This window comes from Palaemon carinicauda, chromosome 25, assembly GCF_036898095.1.
Source record: "Palaemon carinicauda isolate YSFRI2023 chromosome 25, ASM3689809v2, whole genome shotgun sequence".
In the NCBI taxonomy this organism is placed as follows: domain Eukaryota; kingdom Metazoa; phylum Arthropoda; class Malacostraca; order Decapoda; family Palaemonidae; genus Palaemon; species Palaemon carinicauda.
Genome location: NC_090749.1, coordinates 99,463,486 through 99,477,739, shown reverse-complemented (window position 1 = coordinate 99,477,739; position 14,254 = coordinate 99,463,486). Strand labels below are relative to the sequence as shown.

The 14,254-nt window shown below is 44.3% G+C and overlaps 1 protein-coding gene across 2 annotated transcripts in view; it reads right to left on the bottom strand.

Moving 5' to 3' along the window:
- Window positions 1-14,254, bottom strand: part of LOC137618729 (uncharacterized) — a 57,799-nt gene that overhangs the window by 14,499 nt on the left and 29,046 nt on the right. For both annotated transcript variants that reach the window (XM_068348898.1, XM_068348897.1), the window contains exons 2-3: window positions 6,035-6,187; window positions 5,040-5,472 (exon numbers count right to left, since the gene is read on the bottom strand). In XM_068348898.1, coding sequence (XP_068204999.1) covers window positions 5,040-5,237 — 198 coding nt within the window. In that variant the 5' untranslated portion in view covers window positions 5,238-5,472; window positions 6,035-6,187. The remainder of the gene's footprint in view (window positions 1-5,039; window positions 5,473-6,034; window positions 6,188-14,254) is intronic.

Below are 14,254 nucleotides of genomic sequence, written 5' to 3'. Positions count from 1 at the left end.
GAGCAGTGTTCCATGGACTACACTAATCATAGAAGAGAGACCACTTTTCCTTGTAGACTGCTGTGGCAGACTTATGGAGGTATCCCGTAAGTTGTTTTGCAGTCATTGAAAACCCTTTCTCTCTGAGGAGATGCTGGATAACTACCAGCCATGAAGAGACAGGCAAGTCATTGCACTGTGGTACCTCTTGGTGTGTGACTGGCACAGACGAGTGGGCCAACCGGGAAGTTCGCTTGGGACCTCTAGAGCATAACAAGAAGGTTCAGGTACCACTCCATATGAATACGTTTCGAGGCAACTAGCGTTACTCGAAGGTCCTGAGATATCACAATACGATGGATCGGATACTGGCGAGCTTCTTGTTCAGGCATAAGGCAAAACATATTGATGATTGAGGAACCCCATATAGTCAGGGGTTCCCTTGCCACTAGAGTGTTCAAAGACCACTCTGAGCCAGCTATCCAACAAGCCCATCGATGCATTGTCACTGCTAACTGACAGAGATGATGAGAGCGTAGGTCACTACAGTCGTGTTGTTGCCCATCAACACAACAGAGTGACCTTGAAAAGAGTCCGTGAAATGGAGCAATGCGAGATATACCGCCTTCAATTCTAGATACTGTAGTTGATATGGTAAATCCTGTCCTCCTGCGTCGATAGACTGGATATGTACTGGGTCAGGAGATTTGCTTCCCACTCTTGCCAAGATGTGTCAGAGAAAAAGAGGAACTCTGGTGGAGGAGGAGGAGGGGGCCTGCAATGGGGACACACTCAAATGGTTCTCCTCTTGAAGCCACCATGAGAGATCCGTCCTGACTTATGGAGGGACTTTAACCTGAACGGATTACGCGTCCGTTCTTTGGCACCACCCATTGGATGGAACACAAGTGAATCCTCCCGAAAGGAACCAACCGTTCCAGAGACGTGAGGTGCCACAGAAGTCTTTGCCACTCTATCGCTTTGAATGAGTGTGTTGTGAAGAAGGCTGCTGTGAACTGCCTGAATCGGAGCAGCCTGTCTCTAAATAGAAAAACTCTTGCTTGGACCATATTGATACACATGCTCAAGTACTGGAGACAACGTAAGGAATCGAAGACTCCCAGATCTCCACAATACTCGAGAGAAAGGTCTCTATGGTGTAGAGCCTGAGCTTTGGACTCTGCCACTAACAATCTGATGCCTATGGCATAAGCCCAGGATGAAGACTTGTGAACACTTGTGAGGCTGTAGACAGGACGAAGCAAATGACTCGAAATTGTAATGTTCTTTCCCCTAGAACAAAGTGAAGATACTTCCTTGATCTGGGATGGACTGGCATCTGATAGTAAGCACCCTTGAGGTCTATGGACAGCAGAAAGTTGTTCTGTTTGATTGCTTGTAGGACTGTGGTGGGAGTCTCCATCTTGAACTGTATCAGAAGAACCAAATGGTTCAAAGGAGATAAGTTGATGACTGGTCTTCGACTCCACTTCAACTTTTTGACCAGGAACAAGTTGCTGTAGAAGTCTGGAGACCTGTCATGGACTTCCTCTATGGCGTTCTTCCCAGCATAATATGAATCTCATCTTGTAAGAGGTCTTTGACGGACCCTCTCGAGTACAATGACCGGATCGTTGGAGTCTGAGTGAGGAGGGTTCGTAAGAGGACGCGATACCCTGAGTGAAGGACCTCTGTCGTCCACTGATCTGTCCTGTAGAACTGCCACATCGTCCAACAACTTGACAGGCATTCCTCAACAGGTGGCGCCAGGAGGGGAAGGGAACCTCGTCGCCCTCGAACCCTCCTGTTGGGATGTCCAAGTGACAAAAGGAATGGATGGAGTCACCTTGTCATCTGTAATGAGGATGGTCGGCCTTCAGAAAAAGCCCCTGCCACACTGCTGAGACAGTTTAGATGGGGGGGGGGACTTTGACCTGACAAAGGCCAGAGGAGCCTGTTTAATTGAAGCCACTCGAAAAAAGGTGGCTTGACCTGCTTTCTTACACTTTTCAACAACTGCTGCGACTTCTTCAGGAGGGAACAAGGTCAGGGACTGTGTCAACAGGGTGTTACACAAAACCGACACATCCCGAGACGCCATCTGACGAACGAACTTGTTTATCACTACATACCGATACTTGAAGATACAACTGCTTCTCAAGAAGGAACACTGGCAGATTAAAAATTCAAAGGCTTTAGCACAAAGGATGAGGTCTTCCGACTGTTTCCTCTTCTTGGAATCGGAGAGGTTTCCCAAAACCGCAAAGTAGGAAACAGCCCAACCACTGGTTCAACCATGAAAACGTTTTCCAGGCCGACACAGAAGCAAATTCTAAGTTCAAAGTCTCAGCTGCAGAGAAGACAGTTGGCTGATGAGCCAAATTCCCACTAGATATTCCCGGGGTCAAGAAGAAACAGGTTTGGATGAGCCTCTTCTGTGATGTAAAATTTCCGTTGTTTTAAAAGGACTGGAGGTATTAATTTGGACAACCTCGCAGCCTTCAGGAAGTCTTTGGGAGCTGGCACTTGCTAGTCTATTCTCCAGATAATATCCACAGCCTATTGAGATCACAGCAGTTCCACCTGGAGCCCAGAGCTGAGACTCTGGAAAGAAAGCATCAATCGATGACTTTCTCCCCGCAACTTGAGCTGTAGACGCATCATTATTATTATTATTACTAGCTAAGCTACAACCCTAGTTGGAAAAGTGATATGCTATAAATCCAAGGGCTCCAACACGGGGGAAAAAAACCAGGAAATAAATATATTACAAGAGAAGTAACGAACAATTAAAACAAAACACTTTGAGAATAGTAACAACATTAAAATAAATCTGTCATATATAAAATATAGAAATTTAAAAAACAAGACAAAGAGAAATAAGACAGAATAGTGTGCCAGTGTACCTTGAGCAAGAGAGCTCTACCCACGGCAGTGGAAGACCATGGTACAGAGGCTATGGCACTACCCAAGACTAGAGAACAATGTTTTGATTTTGGAGTGTCCTTCTAGAAGAGCTGCTTACCATAGCAAGAGTCTCTTCTACCATTACCAAGAAGAAAGTAGCCACAGAACTATTACCGTGCAGTAGTTAACCCCTTCAGCAAAGAAGAACTCTTTGGTAATCCTAGTCTTGTCAGGTGCATGAGGACAGAGAAGAATGTGGAAAGAATAGGCCAGACTATTCGGTGTATGTGTAGGCAATGGTAAAATGAGTCGTAGCCAGAGAGTGGGATACAATGTAATACTATCTGGCCAGTCAAAGGACCCAATAATTTTCTGGTTATTAAGTATCCCAAAACTCTCAGGAAAGAGGATTCCTCTCCTAGCTCTGGAACCGATGATTCTAAGGGATGTATTCCTGTTGTATCTAATGAATCGCGTCCCCGTTGATCAATGGGAACAGGGGAGGAATTGTCCGGAGATGAAACTCAAGCAAGCTCACTCGGGAGTTGAGCAGCAGTGTCCTCTGACTTCATTAGGGGGTCAGCAGGTTATGCACCATTCCAGCACATCTTTCCTCTATCTCCAGACCTCTGGAACAAGAATAGGAGAGGGAGACTGCGACACGGGATCATCCTACAGTGTCAGGTCGTCCAGGAAAACTGACCGGATGATGGGATGGGGGACCTATGGAATGATTTCACATCTACAATTGAGATGAGTCGATACTCCCACTACACAAGCTGTTGGGTTCCAACCAAACTTGAGAAGTAGGAGGCTTATTGGGCCTAACCATAATGGTAATAGGTGCAGAACTCTGAGGTTGAGGAGCAACCTTCGGAAACAGAGGAAAGGGCATAGGTTGTTGCCTGTCAGAGCGCCGTTTCAGGTCTACGACTTCAGAGTCTGGAGGGACAGCCACATCCACAGGCTGTCGGGTGCAGGATAGGGGCGGTGAGGTCCGTTCCCCAACAGGCAATACATCATCGCCCTTCACAAAAACAACAGGAGGAGAAGTGTCCTGACAGAATTTCATGCTTTCATTTGGAACAAAGCGAGCCTGAAAAGGGCGAGAGCATGAACTATGAGGAAAAGCAGTGTGATCCCCCGAATTGTGGAATGACGGACATGCCACCCACCTTCAACCATTACATTGCTGGCACATGGTCTTAGTAGGCGCACTGTGACATTGATCCTGTTGATCACCATTTTTTCGGCCCTTCGCCATCAACATAGAGATAGTATCGTTGGGGTCGATCATGGAAAACGGTATGAGGACCTCAAGGCGTTAGGTGAAGCGCAGGCCACCTCATCGATGATGGCGAGGATGGGCATTCAGGCAAGTCCTTCGCCAACAGTACTGGCTATGTATCAGGTGAATAACTAGAGAACTCACTGATAGAAGGATGCTGTGAGAGGATCAACCTTCAGCAAAGGATCTCCAGCTTTGCTATGGAAGGCTGAACACATGTAGTTAGGATAATCCTGATAGAGCACTTGGTTGCCATCCTTCGTTGTCTTGTCCCAAGCAAGACTTGAGAATGAAGGAGCAGGAAATGGAATTTCCGATTTTGAAAAAGGAGATTTCTTCGATTTTTTACTGACTCGAGCCGAAACCATTAAAGAACGATCCCATCTAAATTTCTTTTTCTTTCTACCTCAAAATTTCTCCCTCTAAGAAGGCAACCACTCCCGACACAACACAAGAAGAGACTGACATGCAATGATGTCCTCTACATGAAGGACTCAAAAGAGAATTGACGTCTAAATGGCTCATGAACTTTTCACGATGAAAACCACCCACATCTGGTCACGTTCTCGTCACACAAACTTGCTTTGCTCTCATGCTGAAATGATAGAAAAACAGTTAACATAAACCAATAAAACTCTAAACAGGATTGCAGCCAGCGCTATTTTCCCACCTGACACACTATTGGGGAGAGGATGTCAGATCCTTAATAATTCTTCATTGGCCGTCACCAGCTTACTCCAGAGTTAACCCTTTCTAAATGACGAACGTTTCTTTTGCGTAGGAACAAATATAATTTCAATCAACTACCGACAGACTACCGGCTGGTTTAAAAAAACATTTAAAACGCTAACAAACCAGACTTTACCTGACAGTCAAACAGGGATGGTCTCCTGCCCTGAATCTTCAAAGAGTCAATTCCCCCAAGAAGACCGTTGATGTGATCCTTTGGATGATAGGCCTGGATAAGAATGGGCAAGAAATCTTCCCTTTGCATCTCGGACCAGGCACTGAACCACTGTCCCAAGAACTTCACTTGGTCGGTGGATGTGTGTTGCTGAGGCATGCTGGCGTTTGGCTCGAGGGAGAGATCAATTCTGTCCGCTAGCGGCGGGAGCACACGTCTTCTCGTTCACCAGGCTGTGAAATTTCTCGACGAAGCTCGGATCCTGAAGTTCCAGGCTAATGAGCAACAGGTTGCGATACTTGCAAGGCCATGCGTCGAACCACTGGGAAAAGAGTCGCAGCTGGCACTGGAGGACCGACTGGAAGCTGCTGTTCAGGTTCAGCCTGTCGAGTCCCTGTTGAAAATAAACGGCACGTCAGAATGCGATGTTCGATTCACATGTAAATGAATATAGGATACCTCTTATCTTTAAATGGGATAAGCGCTACATATAGAATAAAATTGTACCTAAATGGGATTAGCATTACAAATCTCAACACAATTGTAAAAGTCCTCAACGTACAAACTTGGTAGGTTCCAAGAAGCTCTTTGTATAAGCTGAATGCTGTTAAATTTTGGCCTAAAGTAAGATTCACTTAACTCACATGCCTATAATTTCAGCTTCAAAACTCAACTAATAGTCCCGTTTTATATTGCAATTGTCGTCTTTCTTACTGCATCCTATAGCATAATACTGTTATACTTCAGAATTTCATTATGAGCTTTTATTGCAATATCAGAAATTAATGATTTCAATTGAATATGTGTTTTTTTATCTCCAAATGGTTTTAAGTTGATGACCTCCTTGTAAATTCATATAAACAATTGTAGATTCACAAACAACCACCATTTCAGAACCCCCCAAAACACACTACAAAATTTCTCTAGAAACCCAAGAAATAAAACACAATATTTGCCTGGAACAGCTGATCAATATCTGGGGGAACAGCCTTCTCGACCAAAACCGTCAGAAACTGCTCCTTCTGTGGTGCCTCCCAGTTGCTGAACCAACTCAACACGCAGCGCAGTTCCCGTTCCTCCTCATAAAAGGACATCTATACTACAATCAGCTGAAATGGAAGATCCAAATTAGGCTTATGATTGAAGAGATCTATAACATGTACAGTTAATGAAGAGGGTCATATCACAAATGATACGCAGGGAAGATACGCAGTGGCGAGAACTGAGAGCTCACAGAATGGATAAGTGAAGAGAAGATATACATAAGGTGTGGATGTATGGTAAGTCAGAAAACTACAAGAGCCTGTAGGAAGATCCGCAGGTAATATCAAGTGGAAAATAAGACAGACGGAGACTTACTGAAGAATAAATTAAACTTATTTCATTACTAACCCAAAACAGCTAGCTAACATAGAAAAAAAGTTCATGATGGTGATGAAGATAAAGATGAAAATTTCACATAAAAATTTTTAAAAATTTCAATGTACAGTATTTGTAAAATACTCCCTCCTTAGCCCTTTTTATGTAGTAAAGAACAACATAAAAGCAACCCATTTCAAGTTTATGATTGGAAAGGACAGTGTAGGTCAACATATACAGTAAATGTACATACAGTATTAGATTATTACAAGTACAGTATTTGCACCAATTAATGTAGATATGTTATTTTCATTAGTAAAATAAATTTTTGAATATACTTACCCGATAATCATGTAGCTGTCAACTCCGTTGCCCGACAGAATTCTACGGAAGGGATACGCCAGCGATCGCTATACAAGAGGGGGGTGTACTCACAAGCGCCACCTGTGGCCAGGTACTGCAGTACTTCTTGTTGACACCACCTCAATTTTTCCTCGGTCCACTGGTTCTATGGGGAGGAAGGGTGGGTCAATTAAATCATGATTATCGGGTAAGTATATTCAAAAATTTATTTTACTAATGAAAATAACATTTTTCAATATTAATCTTACCCGATAATCATGTAGCTGATTCACACCCAGGGAGGTGGGTGAAAACCAGTGTACATGTATATCAAGAAGCTAAGTATCCCGTATTTCATATTATCAGTTATTCAAAATAACAATGAAATTATAAGTACCTGGTAAGGAAGTCGACTTGAGCCATTACTCTGCCTTAAATAAGTTCGTCTTCCTTACTGAGCGCAGCGTTCCTCTTAGGAGGCTGAACAACTCTAAGGTGCTGAAGTATCAAGGGCTGCAACCCATACTAAAGGACCTCATCACAACCTTTAACCTCGGCGCTTCTCAAGAAAGAATTGACCACCCGCCAAATCAACAAGGATGTGGAAGGCTTCTTAGCCGACCGTACAACCCATAAAAAGTATTCAAGAGAAAGGTTAAAAGGTTATGGGATTATGGGAATGTAGTGGCTGAGCCCCCGCCTACTACTGCATTCGTTGCTACGAATGGTCCCAGGGTGTAGCAGTACTCGTAAAGAGACTGGACATCTTTGAGATAGAATGATGCGAACACTGACTTGCTTCTCCAATAGGTTGCATCCATAACACTCTGCAGAGAACGGTTCTGTTTGAAGGCCACTGAAGTAGCCACAGCTCTCACTTCATGTGTCCTTACCTTCAGCAAAGCAAGGTCTTCTTCCTTCAGATGAGAATGTGCTTCCCTAATCAGAAGCCTGAATAGTAAGAAACTGAGTTCTTAGACCTTTGGAAAAGAAGGCTTCTTGATAGCACACCATAAGGCTTCTGATTGTCCTCGTAAAGGTTAAGACCTTTTTAGATAGTACCTAAGAGCTCTAACTGGGCAAAGTACTCTCTCCAGTTCATTCCCCACCAAGTTGGACAGGCTTGGGATCTCGAACGACTTAGGCCAAGGACGTGAAGGAAGCTCGTTTAGCAAAAACCGAGCTGCAAGGAACATGTAGCCGTTTCAGATGTGAAAACTATGATCCTGCTGAAGGCGTGGATCTCACTTACTCTTTTAGCTGTTGTCAAGCACACGAGGAAAAGAGTTTTTAATGTGAGGTCCTAAAAAGAGGCTGATTGGAGAGGTTCAAATCTTGATGACATAAGGAACCTTAGGACCACGTCTAGATTCCAGCCTGGAGTGGACAACCGACGTTCCTTTGAGGTCTCAAAAGACCTAGGGAGGTCCTGTAGATCTTTGTTGGTGGAAAGATCCAAGCCTCTGTGGCGGAAAACCGCTGCCAACATACTTCTGTAACCCTTGATCGTAGGAGCTGAAAGGGATCTTACTTTCCTTAGATGTAACAGGAAGTCAGCAATCTGGGTTACAGTGGTACTGGTTGAGGAAACTGCATTGGTCTTGTACCAGCTTCGGAAGACTTCCCCTTGAGACTGATAGACTCTGAGAGTGGATGTTCTCCTTGCTCTGGCAATCGCTCTGGCTGCCTCCTTCGAAAAGCCCCTAGCTCTTGAGAGTCTTTCGAAAGTCTGAAGGCAGTCAGACGAAGAGCGTGGAGGTTTGGGTGTACCTTCTTTACGTGAGGTTGACGTAGAAGGTTCACTCCTAGAGGAAGAGTCCTGGGAATGTCGACCAGCCATTGCAGTACCTCTATGAACCATTCTCTCGCGGGCCAGAGCGGAGCCAACCAACGTCAGCCGTGTCCCTTTGCGAGAGGAGAACTTCTGAAGTACCCTGTTGACAATCTTGAACGGCGGGAATGCATACAGGTCGAGATGGGACCAATCCAGCAGAAAAGCATCCACTTGAACTGCTGCTGGGTCTGGAATCGGAGAACAATACAACAGGAGTCTCTAGGTTATCGAGGTAGCGAACAGATCTATGGTTGGCTGACCCCACAGGGCCCAAAGTCTGCTGCAAACATTCTTGTGAAGGGTCCACTCTGTGGGGATGACCTGACCCTTCCGGCTGAGGCGATCTGCCATGACATTCATACCGCCCTGAATGAACCTCGTTACCAGCGTGAGCTTTCGATCTTTTGACCAGATGAGGAGGTCCCTTGCGATCTAGAACAACTTCCACGAAAGAGTCCCTCCCTGCTTGGAGATGTAAGCCAGGGCTGTGGTGTTGTCAGAGTCCACCTCCACCACCTTGTTAAGCTGGAGGGACTTGAAGTTTATCAAGGCCAGAAGAACCGCCAACAACTCCTTGCAATGATGTGAAGTGTCCTTTGCTCCTGATTCCATGTTCCCGAGCATTCCTGTCCGTCCAAAGTCGCACCCCAGCCCGTGTCTGATGCGTCCGAGAGGAGACGGCGGTCGGGTTTCTGAACAGCCAAAGGTAGACTTCCTTGAGAAGAAAGCTGTTCTTACACCACGCGAGAGAAGACCTCCTCTCTTCGGAAACAGGAACTGAGACCGTCTCTAGCGTCATGTCCTTTATCCAGTGAGCAGCTAGATGATACTGAAGGGGGCGGAGGTGGAGTCTCCCTAACACGATGAACAGGGCCAGCGATGAAAGTGTCCCTGTTAGACTCATCCACTACCTGACTGAGCATCGGTTCCTTCTCAGCATGCTCTGGATGCATTCTAGGGCTTGGAAGATCCTTGGGGCCGACGGAAAAGCCCGAAAAGCTCGACTCTGAAGATCCATACCCAGGTAGACAATGGTCTGGAATGGGACGAGCTGGGACTCCTCAAAATTGACCAGGAGGCCCAGTTCCTTGGTCAGATCCATAGTCCATCTGAGAATCTCCAGACAGCGACGACTTGTGGGGGCTCTTAAAAGCCAGTCGTCTGACGGAGCCGGACACAAGATCATGGTACTGCTGCACAGTCTGTGAACTGTCAACCATGGGGAAGCGAGGAAGTACAGTGACAACCCGAAGCTGTCTAGACTGTCTGGGTCGTACAGACAACTCCTTATCGGGTTGCTGAGGTTGCCGCACTGCGTCACAACAAGTCACTTCTGCTGGTTGTTGAACGTCTTCCCAGTGACACACTGACTCCGTAAACAAAAAATCCTCTAACAAGGACTAAGCTTGGACTGCATGTCTTGCAACACAGCTCAAGGTCTATGGGAGCAGGTGTGGTAACAGACGGGGTTAGCGACTGAAGTGGAACCATTACCTTCCCTGGAAGCATGTTATGCTTAAATAAAAGTACATAGGAGGCTACGCAGCTAAAGGCTCCTCTCCAAATGACAGAGTCCTCAAGGGAATATCAGAAGGAGGGAGAAAAGCACTTTCTCATCTACAGGGACCATATCCGAGAAAAGCTAAGTTCTCTCAGTGAGGGTTTCACTGGTGCAAAAGCAGCAGACTAGAAGGCAACGTTATGAAACTGCTTGACAGTCTAGTGAGTTGGCAACAACCAAAGATGTGTGACTGAGAAGCATGCGGTAAGGTATGCAGAGCATGCTGTATGCAGAGCATGCTGTATGCAGAGCATGCTGTATGTAGAGCATGCTGTAAGGTAAGCAGAGCATGTTGCATGGCGTGTAACATTTCTCAGAAATTCCATGACCAGTGCTAGATTGAGTAATATCGCATTACTGTCCATTGAAAGTGCACGTGCCGAGGGAATTGATTTAGACTGTTTTGTTGATGAATTTGATAGCCGGCATGATAATCGTAGAATTAAGCTGCACTAAATATACGTACTATAATCTACTTCACCTCAGGAAAGGGAAACTCGCCCTGTTGGCAACACTGCATTACTTCATGCATGCTTGCATGGGGTTTTAAAATCAACATAATATTTACATTACATTCATAACTCATGATTCATTTTTGTTTTGAAGATATTTTTGCCATATTTTTGCGATTTTGTTAAAAATATATTGCAAGGAATACATATATATATTTTTTTTTTTTTTTTTTTTTTTTAAGTAATACGAATAACCTCCATTATCATAATGTTTGTGTAGGCATACATGTATATGTTTTACAAATGCAAGTTATGAAAGTAATGAGGTGTTATTATTGTCATTTGTTATTTCAAAGTTGAATGGGAAGAGGCTCAAGCTGAGGAGAAAGTGGCAGATGCATGCGTTGAGGTGGCTGACTCATAGCATGAGGTTCCTGCCTCAAGAGTTGCGCTTGCCTCAAGGGTTGAGGTGGCTGCGCAGAGAGAGGCTCTTGACTCACGAGTTGAGGTTCTTGAGGTGTGAGCTGCGAGAGTTGAGGTGGCGGCTGCGCAGAACGCGGCTCCTGTCTCACGAGTTGAGGTTCTTGAGGTGCTTGCCTCGAGAGTTGAGGTTGCAGCTGCGAGAGCTGAGGTGGCTGCCTCAAGGATGGTAGAGGTTGTCGTACCTCAAGAGGTTGCTGCCTCGAGGATGGTCTTACTGCAAGAAACTCTTGTCTCAAGGGAAGAGGAGGTTGTAAGGCATAAGGCTCCTGCCCCCATTGTTGAGGAGGTTGCTGCGTGGTAAGAGGCTCCAGCCTCAAGGAAAGTGGAGGTTGCTGCACAGCGCTGGTATCTGGCAACTCCCAACGCGGCAGCTCACGCATGGAGGTAGCTAGAGGAACCTCAACCTCAAACGTCTGGCAGATTGTACTGCGCAGAGGGGGAGGAGCGTTCGCAGGAGGAGGTGTATTAACCTTCTCTGCCTGAAACTCCTGCATCAACACCGCAAGCTGAGACTGCATTGTCTGCAGTATAGACCACTAGAGTTTAAGAAAGACAACAACAAACGGAGCTACTGTCCGTTGAGACTGAGGGTCTAAAACAGCTGGTGCGGCAACAGACGGAGCTACTGCCTGTTGCGATACCACCTTGCCTCTCTGGGAGGTGTGCAGTTGTCGTACTGCAGCAAGTCCGAACTGACCCAGGGCTAATGGCTACACCTAGGAGTTGGACTTGTGCGGAAGGGACCGACTTGCACTTAAAAGCTGCAAGATTTGGTCCATGGTTTCTGCGAGAAACCTCTTCCGCAGACGAGGAATAAAAGGGCTCTCTCGTCTTTGTGTGGGTGGGGTGATCACGTCGGCAACGTGTGTAGATACACCCGAAACCACGGAGGGAAAAACGTCTGTTCGTCGATCAAGGCCTGCTGAACCCATAAGTCCTTCGACATTACTTCTCCCCTGGGCTTGGGAGCTTGTAAGAGGTCCCAGACTAGGCGAACAACTGGCACGAACAGACGAACCCTCGAACGCAACACAGTAACACTTTGCGCTAATCACTTATCACTTTTGATTTTCTGTTTGCACTTATTTCACTGAACTCGAAACTTTAAGTGGTTTGTACCTGAAACACGCAATTCTATCCTTCCTTAAAAGTTAGTAATTGCGAAAACAGAATTACAATGTAACAGAAAAATCTAATGAAAGATAAATAATTCAGTGGCTGGAAAGAGACTAAACACTAGATCAAATAAACTACGTTTAAAATCTCTCACCGCATAAAGCTTGAGAACAAGAATAAAACTCTAGAAACGTTTACCTTCTTCCCCTAAAGAGACTAGGGAGAAGAGCAAAAACGATAACAACGTTACTCGCTTGAACGAAACGTTTATCCTCCTCTCTCTCCCTCCGTCTCTATCTCTCTCTCTCTCTCTCTCTTGACTTAGAACCTGAGAGAAGAGCCCAATCATATATATCGTTAAAACATATTATTGTTAAAGGAAAAAAACTGAAAGATTTCCCAAATAAAAAGTTCCTTTATTAGAATTAAAACCATTAAGCTAAGAAAGAATGAACAAAACGCTAGAAACGGTTACTCTTACTGCAACGTGACACCGTGAAAATTCTCTCTCTATCGTAACGATAGAGCGCAAGTTGAACGTTCTGAACTTCAACAACTGCAGAGACAAAACAAAACGTTAGTTCAACTTTGAAAACAGTACGAGACTATCAAAGAAATTCTTTCAAAAACATTAAAATAGCATAATATGTTAACAGGTAAAACCGAAATGACGGGCTTAATGTTAATTAACTTCGGTACCAAGAAAAGACCGCCTACTATTAGGAAAGGTCGAATATAAACAAATATAAAAATTAATTTTAATAAGTTTATAATAAAAGGAAGTTAATCGAAGAGGCCTATAAAAGGCGGAGAGATATAAAATAAATCTATAACTTTTGTTAAGCAAAATTAAGAAAGAGAGTCTATACTCTCTTAGACACCAACACTTCCGTTAAGGGAAGGGTCGGCCATTTAAAAGTGAAAGAGAGTTCATACTCTCTTCGTCACCATAATTAATCAAATTAATTCCAAAAGCTAGCTAAGCTAATGATAAAACTTCCTGAATAGCGAAAGCTAAACTCTAGAGCAAATACATCACCAAATCGTGAGCAAAAAACTCCAGAATCAACAGCGTATCCATGTAGGTCTAGCCGGAGGCACGACAGAGGAAAAATTGAGGTGGTGTCAACAAGAAGTACTGCAGTACCTGGCCACAGGTGGCGCTTGTGAGTACACCCCCCTCTTGTATAGCGATCGCTGGCGTATCCCTTCCGTAGAATTCTGTCGGGCAACGGAGTTGACAGCTACATGATTATCGGGTAAGATTAATATTGAAAAATATATATTACAAGACTGTAGAATAGTTTCTAATCCAGTTTTTAAACCATTATCATTACAGAATACTGGAGAATAATGTAATTTCTTAAAATATTACAATAAGATTGTATTTTTACGTATCAAATCGTGAACCAGTAGCCCCACAATGTTGTCATTTTGACCCCAGAACGGAATCCATTGAAGATAAAATGGACTCATTAATAGTACAGTATTAATCCTAAATTTATTCATATGCAATTCAGCTAATGATAGATAAAAAAGGGGTGAATGTAATTTGTTGGGAAAGGTGTAAACTTTCTTATTACTTGTAAAATCGATTTTATTTATGAGGAAGTTGGTGTTTATTTTGGTCTAAAATACATTAATATTATTTTTAATGTTGTTACTGTTCGTAAGATGTTTTATTTTACTTTGCTTCCCTTCCTCACTGGGCTATTTTCCTTGTTGGAACACCTGGCCTTATAGCACCCTGCTTTTCCAACTAGGGTTGTAGCTTAGCACATAATAATAATAATTTATGAAATATCATTATTAAGAGTATCTTCCCAGGAGGGAAGCCGGTTCGTAAGCACACACAGTGTTGACATTTACATTACGATAGGTGAGTAGATAAGGATACGGCCCCTACAGTAGGTTAAGTGGGAAACCTTAGGTTAGATGATGTTATGGGGTTTGTCTCTTGAGCCTTTGTGTATCAGCGACCTGTTCCTCATGCGTTAGACCTAAACATTCACCCCTAACCTAACCTCCA